The sequence below is a fragment of the Bufo bufo genome, chromosome 6 (assembly GCF_905171765.1).
Source record: "Bufo bufo chromosome 6, aBufBuf1.1, whole genome shotgun sequence".
Lineage (NCBI taxonomy): Eukaryota > Metazoa > Chordata > Amphibia > Anura > Bufonidae > Bufo > Bufo bufo.
In genome coordinates, this window is record NC_053394.1 from 187,198,969 (window position 1) to 187,220,543 (window position 21,575).

Genomic DNA, 21,575 nt, shown 5'->3' on the forward strand with positions numbered 1-21,575 from the left:
GGAGGGCAACTAAAGTAATAACTGGAATGGGGCAACTATAGTACCCTGAAAGATTATTAAAATTAGGGTTATTCACTTTAGAAAAAAGACGACTGAGGGGAGATCTAATTACTATGTATAAATATAAGACAGAAACACAGAAATGAAGTGGCAATTCTGGAGGAGCTGCTCAGCCCCTGACACTGTGGCGTGTCTTTTATTGGGGGAGCAGCCCGACCGCATGTGGACCGCAGTAATCGACTAACCCCAGCAAAATATGCATACAATGGAGGATGTCGACGCGGTCCACATGCACCACAAGAAGCAAACTACACAGAATGTAGCAAATAAACATATGAAACACAGAGAGGAAATGCACCAAACAAAAATGCTACTGACTATACTGGGAAGTCATAAATGCAGGCACTAAAAGCTGAGACTTTCGCCAATATGTTCCAGTCAGGAAAATATCGGAGCCCATCAATGCACCACGTCACGGTCACTCAGCATGGCAGAGGGTCCTAGCCGCTGCTCTAACTATGGTGTGAACACAGTCTGGGGGTGATATAATTCAGCTCACAGCCAAGCTCCCACACAAAAGCCCAGCATGAATACTGTGGTAGTACAATGTGAATGAGGCCAGGCTGTGAGCCACACCTATGCCAGACCATGTGATAGAGGTGCATGTGGACCGCGTCGACATCCTCCATTGTATGCATATTTTGCTGGGGTTAGTCGATTACTGCGGTCCACATGCGGTCGGGCTGCTCCCCCAATAAAAGACACGCCACAGTGTCAGGGGCTGAGCAGCTCCTCCAGAATTGCCATTTCATTTCTGTGTTTCTGTCTTGTTAGATTTGAGTGTGTTCAAACACTCTGTTGCACCTGGTAACCTGGTAACTATCCTATTTTTTGGGGGGACAAGTTGACAAAAGAAAAATGGCGAATCGCGCAATTTTTATTTATTTATTTTTCTGTTGCGGCGCTCACCGCAATTTAAAAATAATAATATTTTAATAGCTTGGACTTTTCAGATGTGGCGATATGTAATATGTATTTATTTTTTATATATTTTATATGTAAAATTGGGAAAGGGGGTGATTTATACTTAATATTTTGGTGTGTGTTTTTTTAAACTTTTTAATTTAATAACTATTTCCCCTCTTAGGGGCTAGAACCTGGGATCTTTTAATCACGTGTCCTATTCACCCTAATAGAGCTCTATAAGGGTGAATAGGACTTCACACTCTCCCTGCTGCTCTAGGCTTTGTGCACACAGCAGCATGGAGCTTACCATGGCAGCCAGGGCTTCAGTAGCGTCCTGGCTGCCATGGTAACCGATCGGAGCCCAAGGATTACACAGCTGGGGCTCCGTTCAGAAGCTGCCACTGCCACCAATGACAAGGAGGGGACCCTGTGGCCATTGCCACCAATGATTTAAAGGGGGGGGGGTTTGAGGGGAGCACACTGCGCAACCAATGATTTTAATACTGGAGGGGTTGGGGGGCGCACTGTGCCACCAATGTTTTTGACAATGGGGTGGGGGGGGTGCACTGTGTCACCAATGATAATTAACCTTTAATACAGATACAGGAGGCGGGTGCCAGCAGCAGAATCACATCAGATCAGATCGCAGCTCCCTGTCAGAGATCTGCCGCCGGCACCCGCCTCATGTATCTGTATTAAAGGTTAATTATCATTGGTGGCACAATGGCCAAAGTCCCTCGCCTCCTCCGCCCATTCTCTCCTCATTGGCAGTGGCAGCAGCAGCACAGGGGAGAAGGAAGCAGTCCCCCCCTCCCCCCTGTGCTGCTGCTGCCACTGCCAATAAGGAGAGAATGGGCTGAGGGAACATGGAGCGTGCTTAGAGCAGCACGCTTCGTGTTCTGTGATACTAGGCAGGGTGATGTTTAAAGGGGCCGCGACTTTCACAATTTTCAAATGAGGAAATGAGTGGGCCCCCTAAGGAACAGTGGGCCCCGGAACTTGCCCGGGTATGCCGGGCCTGGGAAATGGCATAAGTATGGACATAAACTGCTGCATGGGTGTGCTGCACGGTTCAGAAGGGAAATAACGCCTTTTGGCACTTGCAGCACAGATTTTGATGAATTTGTTTAACCGCCTCCGGACCGCCTAACGCAGGATCGCGTTCCGGAGGCGGCAGCTCCAGGCAGAGTCACGCATCTATGCGTCATCTCGCGAGACGCGATATTTCCTGTGAACGTGCGCACACAGGCGCGCGCGTTCACAGGATCGGAAGGTGAGCGAGTGGATCTACAGCCTGCCAGCGGCGATCGTTCGCTGGCAGGCTGTAGATGCAATTTTTTTAACCCCTAACAGGTATATTAGACGCTGTTTTGATAACAGCGTCTAATATACCTGCTACCTGGTCCTCTGGTGGTCCCTTTTGCTTGGATCGACCACCAGAGGACACAGGCAGCTCAGTAATAAGTAGCACCAAACACCACTACACTACACCCCCCCCCCTGTCACTTATTAACCCCTGATAACCCCATATAGACTCCCTGATCACCCCCCTGTCATTGATCACCCCCCTGTAAGGCTCCATTCAGACGTCCGTATGTTTTTTACGGATCCATGGATACATGGATCGGATCCGAAAAACACATACGGCCTGGTCATTAAGGGTGTTTAAGCTAGGGGGGCTGAGGTGATTAAGGGCACCATGTTGCTTTTGAACAGCCTCTGGGGTACCCGTACAGCCATTTTCTGACAATCATACGTTTATTTTTCGCTTGACAGAGATGTGAGAGCTTATTGTTTGTAGGATGAATTGCCACTATCATTGGTACTATTTTGCAGTACATACGACTTTTCAGTCGCTTGACATTATAATTTTTTGGAGGCAAAGTGGCCAAAAAGGACTGTTCTTGCATTGTTGTTCTTGCATAGTTTTTATTTTTTTATGGCATTCACCTAATGGGCTAGATCATGCTATATTTTTTATGGACCAGGTCAGCAGCCATACCATATTTCATTTTTGATTTTCAGTTTTACACAATAATAGCATTTTTGAAGAAAAACATGTTTTTGTGTTGCCATTTTCTGACAGCCATTTTTTTTCCTGTCAACGGTCTTGTGTGAGGGCGCATTTTATGCAGAATGAGGTAATGTTTTCATTGGTACCATTTTGAGGTACATAGTGCTGTTTATTTGCTTTTTTTTAAAGGGGGTGTTAAAGATGCTATTAATCAGAGCTAAAATGTTTGCTTCTGCTGCTCCAAATTAATAGTTTAATCCTAGGATTTTATGTGCACAGAAGAGCCTTGACGCCAGCAGGGTCAATTCAGTTCTCAGCTTTATTACACAGCACATTCCTATACATAGTGAGGAAGGGGGAGGGGGAGGAGTACATTGTGTAATGTCTTCATTGGTCAGTAGTGGTACTACGTTTATCACAAATGACCCCTCCAGAAGGGGGGTCTTCCAGGATGGGCTGAGACCCTTGTGCTGTTCTTTGTTTGAAGCAACAGGATATGGGAGCCATCTTGATTTCTGTAGTATTATATACATATATACACATCTCTATCAGGGAAGGTGATAAAAAAAAGGCTGTACTGGCACAGTTTTTACAGAATTCACCTGACAGGGTAGATCATGTGATATTTTTTTTATAGAGGTCGTTACAGACACAGAGATACCGAATACATCTATTTTTATGTTTTTTGTTTTTATTGTAAATGTGTTTACTTGAAACTTTTTTTTTATTAGACACTTTTTTTTTAACTCTTTTTTATTTATTTTTGTCCCTCGTCCTAGCAATCCCTAGTCTTTATACAGTGAAGGAGATCGCTGCATGATCACTGAACGCTTCTTTCCCGACAGTGGGCCCATGTAAATCCAGCTTTACTAATTGCCATTCAAGAGTCTGGAAAACCCAAGTACAAGCTGTATTTGCAGCAATATGGTTTATCACTCAACTATCCCAGAAGGAGATATAAATAGGAAACAGCTAAACAGAATACTTAATTAGTTGCCAGAAGACAATGACTCAAGGACTTTATTTTTTCAGAGATTAAAGCTGTAACACCTCCCCTACAAGTAGCTGTGGCAGTATGTGCCTAGCTTTTGTACTTACATTTAGGTACTGCCGCTTTGAAAAAATCTTCCCACAGTCATCATATTCACACATTAACAGTTCCTGTGGTGTGGCTTTTCTGCAGAAAATACAGTTGCGTATTAAATATAGACATATTTATACATGTTTATAAGAATGTATGTAAAAACAGCACTGTCCAGATGCTATATAGTCACAGACTGAATTAGTAGTCCAATCGACATGCCAATTTTTTTAATTTTGAATCTATAGTTTTCCAAATCACATAGGCAGTGGCAGATTACAATAGGGACGTTCTGGTCGGCAGCATAGCTCCCTGTCCCGTCGCCAATCACTGCCATAGGCTTCAGGCCTAGTAGGCCTGGGACCTATGCGGTAGTGAAATCCCGACGCAGGCGGGAGTGATGATGTCATCGCGCGCCTGTGCCGGGACGCAGCACTGTGACGTGTGCACGCCTCCCTCATCCCGCCTTCCTCTGCGAGCAAGCGCCTGGCCCTGGACATAGGTGAGTATTTAGCTTTTTTTTTTGTGCCTACTTTGTGGGACATGTGGGGGGACGGACGGACACACAGGAGGAAATATTAGTGAAGAGACATCGAGTACATCGGGGGGGGGGGGGGGGGGGGTTAATGTGGGGGCTGTGTGGGGCCAAATTATTATGGGAGGGACTACTATGTGGGGGCAAATTACTATATGGGGCAGTGTGGGGGCAAATTACTATATGGGGCAGTGTGGGGGCAAATTACTATGTGGGGGCAAATTACTATATGGGGCGGTGTGGGGGCAAATTACTATATGGGGCGGTGTGGGGGCAAATTACTATGTGGGGGCAGTGTAGGGGCAAATTACTATGTGGGGGCAGTGTAGGGGAAATTACTGTGTGGGGGCAGTGTAAGGGAAATTGCTGTGTGGGGAAAACAATTGTGTGGGGGCAGTGTGGGGGAAATTGCTATGTGGGGGGAAATTGCTATATGGGGCAGTGTGGGAGAAATTGCTATGTGGGGACAGTGTGGGGAATTGCTATGTGGGGGCAAATTACTATATTGGGAAGTGTAGTGGAAATTACTATGTAGGGGAAATTACTGTGTGGGGGGCAAACTACTATATGGGGACAGTTTGGGGGAAATTACTGTGTGGGGGCAAATTACTATGGGGGATTACTATGTGGGAGCAGTGTGGTGGAAATTACTATATGGGGGTGTTGCTATTGGGGAGGCACTGTAGGGGCAATTCTATTATTTTTGGGGACACTATACAGGGATTATTGCCTGGAGCACAATAGAGGGTGTTATTATTACTCGGGGCACTCTAGGGGACATTATAGCTTCTGTGGACACTATAGGAACATTTGGGGTAATTCATCAAACTGGTGTAAAGTATAACTGGCTTAGTTGCCCATAGCAGCCAATCAGGTTCCACCATTAATTTTTGACAGCTCTTTTGGAAATCCAGTTCTACTTTACACCAGTTTGATAAATGACTCCAATTATGTCTATTAGGGTCACTATATTTTTAGCAGTATAGTACCTGGGGCATTGGGGAGCACAACGGGCACAGTATTGGGAGTGGCAGCAGGATGACACTGTGGGGGCACCAGGATGGGGAGGTTGATGGAAAAATTTAGAAATCTAACGTGTCTGTGTTACAAACTGTAGAGACGAGATGTGGCTGAAAGAATTTGCCATGATGGTCTGGGTCAAATGGAGGAGAAGAGGAAAGAGAAGGTCTACATGACAGGAGATGTCACTGGATGTAAGAGGTATGTGGTGCTGTATTCTCCTCCATGTCTTTTTTATTATAATTATATGTATTTTAAATTTGGCAACCAAATTTTTCAGTTTAGGACCCAATTTGGGGTCATTTGGGGTATTTTTTTTAGTCTGAAGATGTCATATGGCCTAGGAAGAGACTGTGGCGCACATGAAGCACCGCAGCCTCTTTATACAAAAAACAAACAAAACTAAACTAAAATGTAGGAAGGGGCCCAAGTTGGGTAGACAGCCCTGGGCCTATCATGCACTTAATCCGCCCCTGCACATAGGCTTCAAATGGATGCTGCATGCTTTTCAATGGCTCTTTGGGGCCTGTGGTTCCACAGGTTTTAGAGACCATTACACACTACAGTTCAATACAGATTAGAATAAATTAATAAAATTGCATAAAAGCAATGGTGAAAGTTTAAGATGATCGAGTGTTCTATATTGCATTGCCGATATGTTATTTTATAATTTATTTTATTCTGATCCTTATTGGACTGCAGTGTGAACTTATCTTTAAAACAGATTTGCTCATGCCAGTTAATAGACCGATTCTTTCATTTTCAGAAGGGCCTCAGAAAAAGTGCAACTGTCTACTATTGCTTTATAGAAGTTTTGACATGTCCTTTGTGTTTCAGTAGAAGTTTGAGTCTTCCAGTGCAAAAACTCTTGTCCAGCTGCATGAACTAGCTGTAATTTTATAAAACTTTTGGCATGTCATGGTGACATGTCAGAACTTTTGTTTGGTGGTGAACCTGGTGCTTATACCCACACTGATTACTGAAATGAAGGGGAACACGTGCTCAGCTGAACACAGTGCTCCTGCAGGTATGAACAGTTCTTCTCGATGAACCAAATAAAGCAATGTAAAGGCTATGAGTACATAAAATACTAACCCTACTTCTCCAAGGGAGAGCAAAACAGAGCTGATCATAGCTGGAGAGGCACAACATTCAGTTAAGAACTTCTGCCCCCTTGATTTTATATTGACAACTTGACACAACAGGTCATCCTAATATTTGAGGCACATCTATGCAGTTCTGCTCTAATGCATCAGAGATCGAACATCAGGGGTGTAGCTATAGGAGAAGCAGGGGATGCTGCTGCTTTGGGGCCTGAACTCAGAAGGGGCCCACCCAGGATGAGGACAAGTGAACTGTGGGAAATGGATGGACTGGCTACCTGGCCTGGTCTGAGAGAGCGATCTTGACTAACCTCAGGAGTGACAGTTGCACGGGCGTTCATAAATATACTGTAGAGCCCAGTCATTTCTAGTTACTGTAGTTTCTAGCACAATCTAAACTGTAAGAAGTAAATAAAGTATTCTCTTATGCATGTCACATTTTCCTTATTTTTTTTTAACCCCTTAAGGACTCGGCCCTATTTCACCTTAAGGACTTGGCCATTTTTTGCAAATCTGACCAGTGTCACTTTAAGTGGTGATAACTTTAAAACGCTTTTACTTATCCAGGCCATTCTGAGATTGTTTTTTCATCACATATTGTACTTCATGACACTGGTATTTAAAAAAAAATACAAAATTTGCAAAAATTTTCAAATATCAAAGTTTCAATTTCTCTACTTCTATAATACATAGTAATACCTACAAAAATAGTTATTACTTTACATTCCCCATATGTCTACTTCATGTTAGGATCATTTCGGGAATGATATTTTATTTTTTGGGGATGTTACAAGGCTTAGAAGTTTAGAAGCAAATATTGAAATCTTTCAGAAATTTTAAAAAACCCAATTTTTAGGGACCAGTTCAGGTCTGAAATAACTTTGCGAGGCTTACATAATATAAACCACCCAAAAATGACCCCATTCTTTAAACTACACCCCTCAAGGTATTCAAAACTGATTTTACAAACGTCGTTAACCCTTTAGGTATTCCACAAAAGTTATTGGCAAATAGAGATGGAATTTCAGAATTTCAATTTTTTGCACACGGCAGGGCTCAGAAGGAAAGGAATGCCATACGGTTTTTGGAAGGCAGATTTTGCTGGACTGTTTTTTTTTTACACCATGTCCCATTTGAAGCCCCCCTGATGCACCCCTAGAGTAGAAACTCTGAAAAAGTGGCCCCATTTTAGAAACTACGGGATAGGGTGGCAGTATTGTTGGTACTAGTTTAGGGTACATATGATTTTTGGTTGCTCTAGATTACACTTTTTGTGAGGCAAGATAACAAGAAATAGCTGTTTTGGCACCATTTTTATTTACAACATTCATCTGACAGGTTAGATCATGTGATATTTTTATAGACCAGGTTGTCACGGATGGGGCGATACCTAATATGTATACTTTTTTTTTATTTATGTAAGTTTTACACAATGATTTCTTTTTTGAAGCAAAAAAAATAATGTTTTAGTGTTTCCATAGTCTGAGAGCCATAATTTTTTTCAGTTTTTGGGCGATTACCTTGGGTAGGGTATGATTTTTGCGGGATGAGGTTTTATTGCCACTATTTTGGGGTGCGGGTGACTTTTTGATCGCTTGCTATTACACTTTTTGTGATGTAAGGTATGACAAAAAATGGTTTATTTAGTACAGTCTTTATTTTAATTTTTTTTACGGTGTTCATCTGAGGGGTTAGGTCATGTGATATGTTTATAGAGCCGGTCGATACGGACGCGGCAATACCTAATATGTATACTCCCCCCCCCCTCCCTATTTTTTACCAATTTTTTTATTTATTTTTTACTTGAAAATTTAAATTTTTTGGGGGGAAAACTTTATTTTTTCCACTTTTTTTCACTTTATTTTTTCCACTTTTTTTAACTTTATTTTTTGTCCCACTTTGGGACTTGAAATTTTGGGGGTCTAATCCTTTACAATGCATTCCAATACTTCTGTATTGGAGTGCATTGGCTGTATGAGTAATACTGTGTGTATTACTCATACAGCTTCTCGTCTGTGAGATCCAGGGGGCTGGATCTCACAGGCTCGTCACCGGAAGGCAGCACAGATGCCTAAGGAAGGCATCGCGCTGCCTTCCATGCCATTGGGTCCCCCCTACAGCCCCATGGGGACCCGATGGCACCACCGCCGCACCAGGTAAAAGCCGCAAACCGCAGGTCTGAATCTACACGGGGACCCCCCCGCGCATTTAGCCAAGGTGCCTGCTCAATATTTGAGCAGGCATCGGGTTCCGATCACCCCCCGCCGGGCGGTGGTGATCGGAACTATACATGACGTACCCGTACGTCATGGGTCCTTAAGGACTCGGGAACCATGCCGTACCTCAAGTCAGACCTGTTTCTGGCTGCAAATGATTCCCTCTGCAACAGTAGACCCTGTGTTTCCTGCAAGACTTCTACAAGATTGCATGTTTCACATAACTTACCTGATTCTCTTCTTACAGATTTGCGCCAATTCTTCATCAATAATAGATTTGCACCTGGAAAAGATAAAATAAATAATACTACATTTTTCCACAATTCTGTGTCCTTCCAAATGAGAGTTGAACATTTCAAAGTATAATTTTCTGCTTCTGAATGACATTCTCCTTTAAAGGGCTTATACTCCCTTATATACTGATGGTTCGTCTTTCCAATTGAAGGGGGTTCAGCCTCTGGAAACCCCACTAGTCCTGAGAATGATTGGGCTACAGTGCTGATTTAGCATTGTGGCCCCTTCTAAGATTTCCCTGCACAGTAAATGGCTGAGCAGTCATTTCATGTGTGACAAGAGGGACAAGAAAGTAGAGACCAGCAGTAATGTTGATTTGATGCCATTCTGATCTTTTTTTATAGATGAAAATTACTCTTACCGGTAACTGGATTTCCTGTTAACCTCCACAACGGCACGGATAGGAGAGACTGAAGAGACAGGAAACGGCATCAAAGCTCCCAATAAAAAGGTGCCTCCTCCATACCTAGATCAGTTCAGTGACAGAGAGATACACAACAAACTATACTATTATCAATTCTATAACCAGAGCGTGTGTTAACGGGAAATCCAAGTATCGGTAAGAGCAATTTTCATCTTTCCCTCACACCTCCACGCCGGCACAGAAAACAAGATTTTTGTATAACTTACCAGTAAAATCTCTTTCTCGCTCTTCATTGGGGGACACCATGGGTATAGCTATGTCCTCTAGGAGGCGTTGACACTTGTAAAAGCTGTTAGCTCCTCCCCTGGCAGCTATACCCCCTCCAGCCTGGAGAGAGAGCTTCAGTTTGTGAGAAGCAGTAGGAGAAGCAAGTAAACCAACGAAACAATGTGGAACAGCAACAATGCCAAGAACCAAACCAAGTTCTAACCAGCAACAGCCACAACTGTGGCCGAACAACAATACTGGGTGGGTGCTGTGTCCCCCAATGAAGAGCGAGAAAGAGATTTTACTGGTAAGTTATACAAAAATCTTGTTTTCTCGCACATATTCATTGGAGGACACAGAGACCATGGGACGGTCGAGAGCAGTCCAACAGGGAGGGAAAAACCACAGACCCATGAAGCAAGCCCGTGCAGTCAACTAAGAACTGTCGCCTGCAGACCCGCGGCCCACGCAGCGACCATCGATCCAAAAGATGGATGCAACGATGAATAGCCACCGTATCCACTGGTGGCAACCATATAACACTAGGGCAAGCGTGTCGGGTGCCTGCGAGAACCAACTGTAGCCACGCCCTCTTGGAAATAAGCGAAGGCACCTAGAGCCGTAGTTCTGCAGATGTTTAGTTACTCCCCGCTTGCGTATCACTAGCGGAAGGGGGAAATGCGACAGAAGCACGGTGATGTGCAACACTCCTCCTATGGAAGGATAGTGGACAGTTGGAACCGTATTCAATGGTAGAGTAATCGGCTACCTATGAGCATACGGCAAATACTGGTCAGTGGTAGGGAGAATACCCCACCTAAGAAGGGGGGCGAATGCCCACAGCGAACTAGCGGATATGGCGAGTCCTGTACCCCGTGGAGTGCAATAGTGCACCTAAGGGGGAAATGAATACAGCACATAATGTAACCAGTGACAATGTCATCGCGCCACCGATGGATCTGCATATGGCAGGTCCTGAACCCCAAGTCATTGTACTTAGTCCACCTATGGCAAGGGACAATGTATAAGGCAGGCACTGTATCCCGAAGTAGTGCAGTTACACCACCAAATGAAGTGGGTAATGCATACGACCGTACTGCTGGCCACCTAGACGCAATTACTGAAGATTGTTTCGGACTCATATCAGGATCCGAATCAGAGATTCTCCCCTCTTTCTGGACGGACCTGCCCCAGTGAGGGAGGGTGTGTCTGAGCATGATTTTTAGGGAGGAAGAGTAGGGGAGCGGAAATATTCGAGGAGAAAAATTGTCCTGCTGCGGTTCGCCTGCGTGTAGTGCTACCATTCAAAATCTCGTCCCTGGCAGTTGTGGACTGCGCAGGCGGGGACTTATCAACCAAACCACCCGAGGGTGGAACGGAAACTCCCAGAGGTTTCTCCACCGGGTTGCGAAGGCGGTGCATTATCAACCAAAGAACCCCGAAGGGTGGATGGTAGATTCAAGCGGACCCCACTGAATCGCGCAGGTGGAGAATTATTAACCAACAACCAAGAGGGTGGATTGGGAATCCCAGAGTTCCTCCACTGTATGGCGCAGTTGGAGAATTTACCAACCAAGCGGCCCCGTAGGACAGATTGGGATCCTGCAGGGATCCTTCACTGAGTTGCGCAGGTGGAGAATGATCAACCAAACGGCCCCGTAGGACGGATTGGGATCCTGCAGAGAACCTTCACTGAGTTGCGCAGGTAAAGAATAATCAACCAACGGCCCCGGAGGACGGATTTGGATCCTGCAGGTGGTCCGTCACTGGATTGTGCAGGTGGAGAATCATCAACCAAACGGCCCCGGAGGACGGATTGGGATCCTGCAGTGGTCCCGCAATGGATAGTGCAAGTGGAGAATCATCAACCAAAAACGGCCCCGGAGGACGGAATTGGGATCCTGCAGTGGTCCTTCACTGTATGACGCAGGAGGAGAATTTATCAACCAAACGGCCCCGTAGGACAGATTGGGATCCTGCAGCGGTCCGTCACTGGATTGTGCAGGTGGAGAATCATCAACCAAAACGGCCCAGGAGGACGGATTGGGATCCTGCAGCGGTCCGTCACTGGATTGGACGGACATATCCTTTATTATTTATTTATTTTTAATAAAATTAGGAAACTGGCCTCAGTGACATAAGGCAGTAAGGGGTTAAATCCTCCGCACATGTACAGTGCACTCAGGGGAAGGTACAGTGCACTCAGATAATCAGGTGCCAGCCATGGTGGGTGGCCATGAAGGGTTAAGGCAGCAGCAGCAGCTCAGCAGGCGGGGAGGGAGGAACTCGCCCCCAGGGACGAAGGTCGCGGCCCAGCAAGCCGCAGCGCGCTATTCAGAGATTGCCTGCCTCCCCCCCACCTTGCTGCACCAGCCTGTCACAGACCGGCCGGACTGAATGGGGGCGTTACCCCGCCGGCCGGGCCGTTGATAGCGGGGTCGGGCAGAGAAGGCGCGGGCCGGAGCACCGATGCGGTGCACGGCCGATCGCGCTGTAGTTAACCCCTTCCGGAGCGGCGCGACGGCGTCCGCTCCAAGGGGTGTACTGAAATGTGGGAGGTCGGGGAGCGGAGACTCCTCCGCATGTTTAACTGTCTGCCCTGCTGGACCCAATATTTTTGGAGGCGGTTAACCCCTTCCCGGAGCGGCGCGACGGCATCCGCTCCAAGGGGAGTAAATGTGGGAGGTTCGGGGGGCGGAGCTCTTCCGCATGTGTGAACAGCCGCCCTGCTGGCCGCCATATTCTCTGAGCAGGGCGGCAAAAAATCGCAGCCGGAGCACCAAAGCGGTGCCGGCCGAACGCATGTGGTTAACCCCCTCAGGAGCGGCACGCCTGGCATCCGCTCCCGAAGGGGTGGAGAAAGATAAATGCCTCCATGTAGATGAGCGGAATATGTGCCGCTCCTTGCTCTGCTCCCTGTGAGTAAATAAGGAATTAATACAAGTCCACCAAATTTGGCGCCAGTACGCATACCGCACCTATTAACCCCCTATGTCCATCTCAATCAACCAAACGGCCTATGCCGGAGGGGAATGTTTCAGGGGTGCTGGGCTATGCCGAAGCCCTTTCTGGTCGCAGACTATGCCACCAAGAGGGAGGGGGGACCAACCCAGAGGGTTAAATACTCACCTAGTCCTGTGTACTCACCTCTCTTCTATAGAGGCGCCAACACTTTCTCAAAAACTCAGTCCGAGTCGGTTTTCAGATGGTACGGTACCACAACAATGTTGGCTTAGGTCTAAAGGGATGTTCAAATGCGGGCACCGCATTTGTACGTGTTGCAGTGTCGTACAAACAGGACGGAATGTGGCCTCTGTTGCAGCCCAGCAGTCATTTGAGATACAACAATACATTAACTGCAATACCACACATGTGGTGTATTGTGTGTCTTGTTCTACATGTCAATTGCAATATGTGGGATGCACGTCCAATGCCCTCAAAGTTCGGATATGCAGACATATCTCAGATATATCTCATGCTTTTGTAAAAAATGTGTCAGCAGTCAGCCAGCATTTTGCCTCCTGCCACCAGGGCAATATTGCTGGCATGAAAGTTCAGGGCATTGAACGAGTTAATTTTCCTAAACGGGGCGGAGACCATAGGAAAGCTCTTCTCAATAGAGAAGCCTATTGGATTTTTAGATTTCAGTCCTGTATACCTTTGGGCCTTAATCAAAGACAAGATTTAATATTGCATTATTAGATGTATCTTCTTCTCTTGTCCTTTAGGGGCGGTTCTTGCGTGGGAGGAAGAGAGGGGTGAAAATTAAATTTTTTTTATTTTTTATTTTTTTTTTTATTTTTTATTTTTCCCTCTCTTCTTCTCATGCAGTTCTGTTCCTGTGTCTCAGTGGTATATGCTGTGGGTGGGGTGAAAGCAGTCCAATTGCCAATCAATAATACACAGCTGAATCACTGCTTTTACTCTGTATATAAGATTTGTCAGTCTTATTCTCTGTATCATGAGGAAGGATCTGTAATATATGTTGATCCGAAACATGTTGATGATATGAGCCTGATGTTTGGTTTTTAAGCACGTTTCCTAATAAAACACGCACTGCGAGGTGAAGCTGGACAATATTTTTTTGCTACTTCTCATCCTTGGTTCCGGTTCTGTGTCCGTGCTCCTCGGTGGTGTATGGTGAGGTGAGCTCCAACTTGGTGTTTTTACACCTCTCTTCTATCTCCTGCCGCCATCTTCACCCCTCCTCTGGTCCAGCAGGGTCACCCCTTCAGCTACTAGCACAGTAGTGGCAGGACGCTGGAAAGGGGGGCTTGGATGGGTGACCCCTTGGCTGGCGGGATGCAGGGGAGCGAGGCTGCCCTGGTCCACCTTGTCTTCTGTGGGGGAGGCAGCAATGAGGGTGACCGTCACTGGTGCAACTCGACCCCGTTCCGCCATCTAAGTTCCATCTGCGCTTTTTAAAATAACCATGCTGCCTAGTGCATCCCTCATGTGCCGGCACCTGGAAGTGTTGCGTTCCAAACACCAGACACGCGTCACCTCTCCCAGAAGTATGTCACTTCACTGGGCCCATGGGATCCCACCTGTACTGGCCGCCAGTCAGCCAACCCTCCTGCGTAGAAGCTGCGATGCCCAGGGCTGCCTTTTTTAAAGGACTTACGCCAAGGATAGGTAGGGGTAGAGCACGCTACACTCAGATGCCCTGTCCTCCACCCAGCCCTCCCGATATCGGGGTAATAGGTTTCAAAGCTGGGCGAAATTGATCCATTGGCAGGCTCCATGTGTCCCTCAAGGGACAAGAAACAGAGTTGATCTAGGTATGGAGGAGGGCACCTTTATATTGGGAGCTTCGATGCCGTTTCCTGTCCCTTGAGAGGTGGATCACATTCCTCCTATCAGTGCCAGTGTGGAGGGGTGAGAGAAAACGGGATTGCGCCATTAACTTATTAATACAAGTAGGGTGGAAGGAGTTAATAAATTATTTTCAGCCAAAGAGAAGTCTGCACTGTGTACAATATCTATCTCCTTGATCTCACTCTGACAAACTGGAAGGAGTGAGAAGATATTATAAAACACAAGCTCCAGGGAATATGTTACAGCAAAACATTTTCTTCAAGTAACAATTTTTTGACATAGAAATCATGTTATTGGGACCTAAAATAATCAAGTCCAAATGATGTCAGCAAGACCAGAAACTTAGCAACAGCCCATCTGGAAGTTTGTTTTGTTGTGAGGGACCCTTTGCCTAGTGTAAGCATGTACCGTAGTTAAATTTATGTTGGTGCTACACAAAAGCCAGCAATGGCAACATAAATTTACAGTGAGCAGTCCTGAAGTGATTAAGGCTACTTTCACAATAGGATTTTTAATGGATCTGGCAGAGTTCAGCAAAAATGCTTCAGTTACTGATAATACAACCATCTACATCCGTTATGAACGGATCCGGTTGTATTATCTTTAACATGGCCAAGACAGATCCGTCATGAACTCCACTGAAAGTCAATGTAGGACGGATCCGTTTTCGATTGTGGCAGAAAAAAACTGATCCGTCCCCATTGACTTGCATTGGGGGACATGCAGGATCCGTCTTGCTCTGCATCCCAAGATGGAAAGCAAACTACAACATGTTGCGGTTTGCTGTCCGGCATGGGAACGCAACTAAATTGAATGGAATGCATTTTGGAGCATTCTGTTCAGTTCAGTTTTGTCCCCATTGACAATGAATAGGGACAAAACTGAAGTTTTTTTCCGGTATTGAGCCCCTATGATGGATCTCAATACCAGAAAACTAAAACGCTAGTGTGAAAATAGCGTAAGACATTTAATGGATGGGTACTTTCACACTTGCATTGTGAAGATCCGGCAGGCAGTTCCGTTGCAAATGCATTGAAACACCGGATCAGTCTCTCCGGTGTCATCCGGAAAAAGGGATCCAGTATTGTAATTTTTTTTTGCATTTTTAAAGGTCTGCGTATCCGTTTTGCTGGAACACTTGGAGCCGGATTCGGCATTAATGCATTTCAATGGAAAATAAGGCATTCCGGCAAGTGTTCCGGAATTTTGAACTGAGAAAATACCGCAGCATGCTGCAGTATTGTCTCTGGCCAAATAACGTAAGAGTGACTGAACTGAAGACATCCTAATGCATACTGAACAGATTGCTCTCCATTCAGAATGTATTAGGATAAAACTGATTAGTTTTTTTTCGGTATTGAGCACGGCTGTGGAGTCGGTAGATAAATGCTCCGCTTTTGGTACTTCTGACTCCGACTCCTCTGTATTTAATATGCAAATGTATTTTATACATTCCTTGAAGGAAAGAAAGGCAACATACAGCTGTTCCACCAAGTTCTTCTAAGCTCTTATAGCAGAGAGAGGTAGTTGAGCAGAAGCTGCTGCCTTCTCCTTTGTGTGCTGATCTTCTGCTAAAGATAGGGCAGTGGGAGGATCCAGTAAGGGGCAGAGGAAGGGCATTTATTTTAAAACATGATTTCCCTAGTAGAATCCCATAGTCATGTTTAAAGTTTAAGCTGACAATCTGAGTTTACAAGTTTTTATAGCCTTAGCTGAATGACAGCAGTTTTTCAAATGGTTTACAGCTTCAGTCTTGAACTATTGACTATCCATTCCCAGACATCCCAACCTGCAAAAACTAATTTCAGGGAGGTTTTCTTTTTTTTTTCTTTCACAAACTTTTTATTACATTTTCCAAACATATGCAGTATCTGCACACTTTGCTCTATGGTGTGGAGGACTGGGCTCATTACCCTGTCCCAAATTATTATATTTAAGCATATGATTAACCACCTCAGCCCCCAGTGCTTAAACACCCTGAAAGACCAGGCCACTTTTTACACTTCTGACCTACACTACTTTCACCGTTTATTGCTCGGTCATGCAACTTACCACCCAAATGAATTTTACCTCCTTTTCTTCTCACTAATAGAGCTTTCATTTGGTGGTATTTCATTGCTGCTGACATTTTTACTTTTTTTGTTATTAATCGAAATTTAACGATTTTTTTGCAAAAAAATGACATTTTTCACTTTCAGTTGTAAAATTTTGCAAAAAAAACGACATCCATATATAAATTTTGCTCTAAATTTATTGTTCTACATGTCTTTGATTAAAAAAAAATGTTTGGGTAAAAAAAAAATGGTTTGGGTAAAAGTTATAGCGTTTACAAACTATGGTACAAAAATGTGAATTTCCGCTTTTTGAAGCAGCTCTGACTTTCTGAGCACCTGTCATGTTTCCTGAGGTTCTACAATGGCCAGACAGTACAAACACCCCACAAATGACCCCATTTCCGGAAAATACACACCCTAAGGTATTCGCTGATGGGCATAGTGAGTTCATAGAACTTTTTATTTTTTGTCACAAGTTAGCGGAAAATGATGATTTTTTTCTTTTTTTTTTTTTTTCTTACAAAGTCTCATATTCCACTAACTTGTGACAAAAAATAAAAACTTCCATGAACTCACTATGCCCATCACGAAATACCTTGGGGTCTCTTCTTTCCAAAATGGGGTCACTTGTGGGGTAGTTATACTGCCCTGGCATTCTAGGGGCCCAAATGTGTGGTAAGGAGTTTGAAATCAAATTCTGTAAAAAATGACGAGTGAAATCCGAAAGGTGCTCTTTGGAATGTGGGCCCCTTTGCCCACCTAGGCTGCAAAAAAGTGTCACACATCTGGTATCTCCGTATTCAGTAGAAGTTGGGGAATGTGTTTTGGGGTGTCTTTTTACATATACCCATGCTGGGTGAGATAAATATCTTGGTCAAATGCCAACTTTGTATAAAAAAATGGGAAAAGTTGTCTTTTGCCAAGATATTTCTCTCACCCAGCATGGGTATATGTAAAAAGACACCCCAAAACACATTCCCCACCTTCTCCTGAGTACGGAGATACCAGATGTGTGACACTTTTTTGCAGCCTAGATGGGCAAAGGGGCCCACATTCCAAAGAGCACCTTTCGAATTTCACTCGTCATTTTTTACAGAATTTGATTTCAAACTCCTTACCACACATTTGGGCCCCTAGAATGCCAGGGCAGTATAACTACCCCACAAGTGACCCCATTTTGGAAAGAAGAGACCCCAGGGTATTCGCTGATGGGCATAGTGAGTTCATGGAAGTTTTTATTTTTTGTCACAAGTTAGTGGAATATGAGACTTTGTATGAAAAAAAAAAAAAAAAAAAAAATCATCATTTTCCACTAACTTGTGACAAAAAATAAAAAATTCTAGGAACTCGCCATGCCCCTCACGGAATACCTTGGGGTGTCTTCTTTCCAAAATGGGGTCACTTGTGGGGTAGTTATACTGCCCTGGCATTTTCCAGGGGCCCTAATGTGTGGTAAGTAGGTAAAAGACCAGTGAAATCCGAAAGGTGCTCTTTGGAATGTGGGCCCCTTTGCCCACCTAGGCTGCAAAAAAGTGTCACACATCTGGTATCGCCGTATTCAGGAGACGTTGGGGAATGTGTTTTGGGGTGTCTTTTTACATATACCCATGCTGGGTGAGATAAATATCTTGGTCAAATGCCAACTTTGTATAAAAAAATGGGAAAAGTTGTCTTTTGCCAAGATATTTCTCTCACCCAGCATGGGTATATGTAAAATGACACCCCAAAACACATTCCCCAACTTCTCCTGAGTACGGCGATACCAGATGTGTGACACTTTTTTGCAGCCTAGATGCGCAAAGGGGCCCAAATTCCTTTTAGGAGGGCATTTTTAGACATTTGGATACCAGACTTCTTCTCACGCTTTGGGGCCCCTAGAATGCCAGGGCAGTATAAATACCCCACATGTGACCCCATTTTGGAAAGAAGACACCCCAAGGTATTCAATGAGGGGCATGGCGAGTTCATAGAAATTTTTTTTTTTTGGCACAGGTTAGCGGAAATTGATATTTTTTATTTTTTTCTCACAAAGTCTCCCGTTCCGCTAACTTGGGACAAAAATTTCAATCTTTCATGGACTCAATATGCCCCTCACGGAATACCTGGGGGTGTCTTCTTTCCGAAATGGGGTCACATGTGGGGTATTTATACTGCCCTGGCATTCTAGGGGTCCTAAAGCGTGAGAAGAAGTCTGGAATATAAATGTCTAAAAAATTTTACGCATTTGGATTCCGTGAGGGGTATGGTGAGTTCATGTGAGATTTTATTTTTTGTCACAAGTTAGTGGAATATGTGACTTTGTAAGAAAAAAAAAAAAATTCCGCTAACTTGGGCCAAATAAAAGACTGAATGCAGCCTTACAGAGGGGGGGGGGGGGGGGGGGGGGGATCAATGACAGGGGGGTGATCAATGACAGGGGGGGTATCAGGGAGTCTATATGGGGTGATCACCCAACTGTCATTGATCACCCCCCTGTAAGGCTGCATTCAGACGTCCGTATGGATTTTTACGGATCCGATCAGTCTATCAGTGGATCCGTAAAAATCATGCGGACATCTGAATGGAGCTTTACAGGGGGGTGATCAATGACAGAGGGGTAATCAATGACAGGGGGGTGATCAGGGAGTCTATATGGGGTGATCACCACAGTCATTGATCACTCCCCTGTAAGGCTGCATTCAGACGTCCGTATGATTTTTACGGATCCGATCAGTCTATCAGTGGATCCGTAAAAATCATGCGGACATCTGAATGGAGCTTTACAGGGGGGTGATCAATGACAGAGGGGTAATCAATGACAGGGGGGTGATCAGGGAGTCTATATGGGGTGATCACCACAGTCATTGATCACTCCCCTGTAAGGCTGCATTCAGACGTCCGTATGATTTTTACGGATCCGATCAGTCTATCAGTGGATCCGTAAAAATCATGCGGACATCTGAATGGAGCTTTACAGGGGGGTGATCAATGACAGAGGGGTAATCAATGACAGGGGGGTGATCAGGGAGTCTATATGGGGTGATCACCACAGTCATTGATCACTCCCCTGTAAGGCTGCATTCAGACGTCCGTATGATTTTTACGGATCCGATCAGTCTATCAGTGGATCCGTAAAAATCATGCGGACATCTGAATGGAGCTTTACAGGGGGGTGATCAATGACAGGGGGGTAATCAATGACAGGGGGGTGATCAGGGAGTCTATATGGGGTGATCACCACAGTCATTGATCACTCCCCTGTAAGGCTCCATTCAGACGTCCGTATGATTTTTACGGATCCGATCAGTCTATCAGTGGATCCGTAAAAATCATGCGGACATCTGAATGGAGCTTTACAGGGGGGTGATCAATGACAGAGGGGTAATCAATGACAGGGGGGTGATCAGGGAGTCTATATGGGGTGATCACCACAGTCATTGATCACTCCCCTGTAAGGCTGCATTCAGACGTCCGTATGATTTTTACGGATCCGATCAGTCTATCAGTGGATCCGTAAAAATCATGCGGACATCTGAATGGAGCTTTACAGGGGGGTGATCAATGACAGGGGGGTGATCAGGGAGTCTATATGGGGTGATCACCTCCGTCATTTATCACTCCCCTGTAAGGCTGCATTCAGACGTCCGTATGATTTTTACGGATCCGATCAGTCTATCAGTGGATCCGTAAAAATCATGCGGACATCTGAATGGAGCTTTACAGGGGGGTGATCAATGACAGGGGGGTAATCAATGACAGGGGGGTGATCAGGGAGTCTATATGGGGTGATCAGGGGTGATCAAGGGCTAATAAGGGGTTAATAAGTGACGGGGGGGGGGGGGTGTAGTGTAGTGGTGCTTGGTGCAACATATTACTGAGCTGCCTGTGTCCTCTGGTGGTCGATCCAAACAAAGGGGACCACCAGAGGACCAGGTAGCAGGTATATTAGACGCTGTTATCAAAACAGCGTCTAATATACCTGTTAGGGGTTAAAAAAATCACATCTCCAGCCTGCCAGCGAACGATCGCCGCTGGCAGGCTGGAGATCCACTCGCTTACCTTCCGATCCTGTGAACGCGCGCGCCTGTGTGCGCGCGTTCACAGGAAATCTCGCGTCTCGCGAGAGGACGCACCGGCGCGTCCACCCAGAACAACAGGACCGCCGCAAAGACGCAATCCTGCGTACGGCGGTCCTGAGGTGGTTAAAGGGATTCTGTCACCACCTATAAGCCCTGTGAGCTAAACATATGCTCATGTCCAGGGTAGCATTCTGATTTCTAAGGTGGCCTTATAAAAGCTATTTGTGGCTTTATTCTGCGGAAAAACAGGTTTTACTAACCTGTCAATCATTGAATTAAGGTGCCCAAGCAGGGGAGGTCTGTGGATGCATGGTGCCCGGCCGCACGCATCGCCGTTAGTGCCCAGCGCCGCCTTCTACTCCTCAGTGCCGCCTCTCCCTTTCCCTCCCTCTTTGAGATCCCGCGCGTGCGCACAGGCTCAGCCTGATGCGCCGTTGTGGACTGCTGGCATCGGCTTCTTCTTGCACTGTGCGCACGCGCTGAGAAGGAGACACTGCTGCAGGTTGCCGGAAAGGTTTACTGTGAGTAAACTAGAGATGGGAAGTTCGGATCTTTCAAATGAACCGATTCATGAATCGAATCTTCGGTTCACTCGCTGAGCTGACAAGAAACAAGTGAACCGAAGCTTAGGTTGCGCAATGCGCATGTGCGGATGCTTCGATTCACTTGCTGACTCGCTGAGTCGGCTCTTGGTCTGAGTCAGGAAGTTTATTCTTTAAAACCCTGTGTGTAATTATCTACCCCACTGTAGGAAAAAAAATCAAGCATCCAGGGGGTGTGAATTT

General features: G+C 45.4%; 1 protein-coding gene across 2 annotated transcripts in view; it reads right to left on the reverse strand.

Moving 5' to 3' along the window:
- LOC121004292 (zinc finger protein 692-like) overlaps window positions 1-21,575 on the reverse strand; it is a 403,767-nt gene that overhangs the window by 135,970 nt on the left and 246,222 nt on the right. For both annotated transcript variants that reach the window (XM_040436456.1, XM_040436455.1), the window contains exons 7-8: window positions 9,165-9,218; window positions 4,079-4,157 (exon numbers count right to left, since the gene is read on the reverse strand). In XM_040436456.1, coding sequence (XP_040292390.1) covers window positions 4,079-4,157; window positions 9,165-9,218 — 133 coding nt within the window. The remainder of the gene's footprint in view (window positions 1-4,078; window positions 4,158-9,164; window positions 9,219-21,575) is intronic.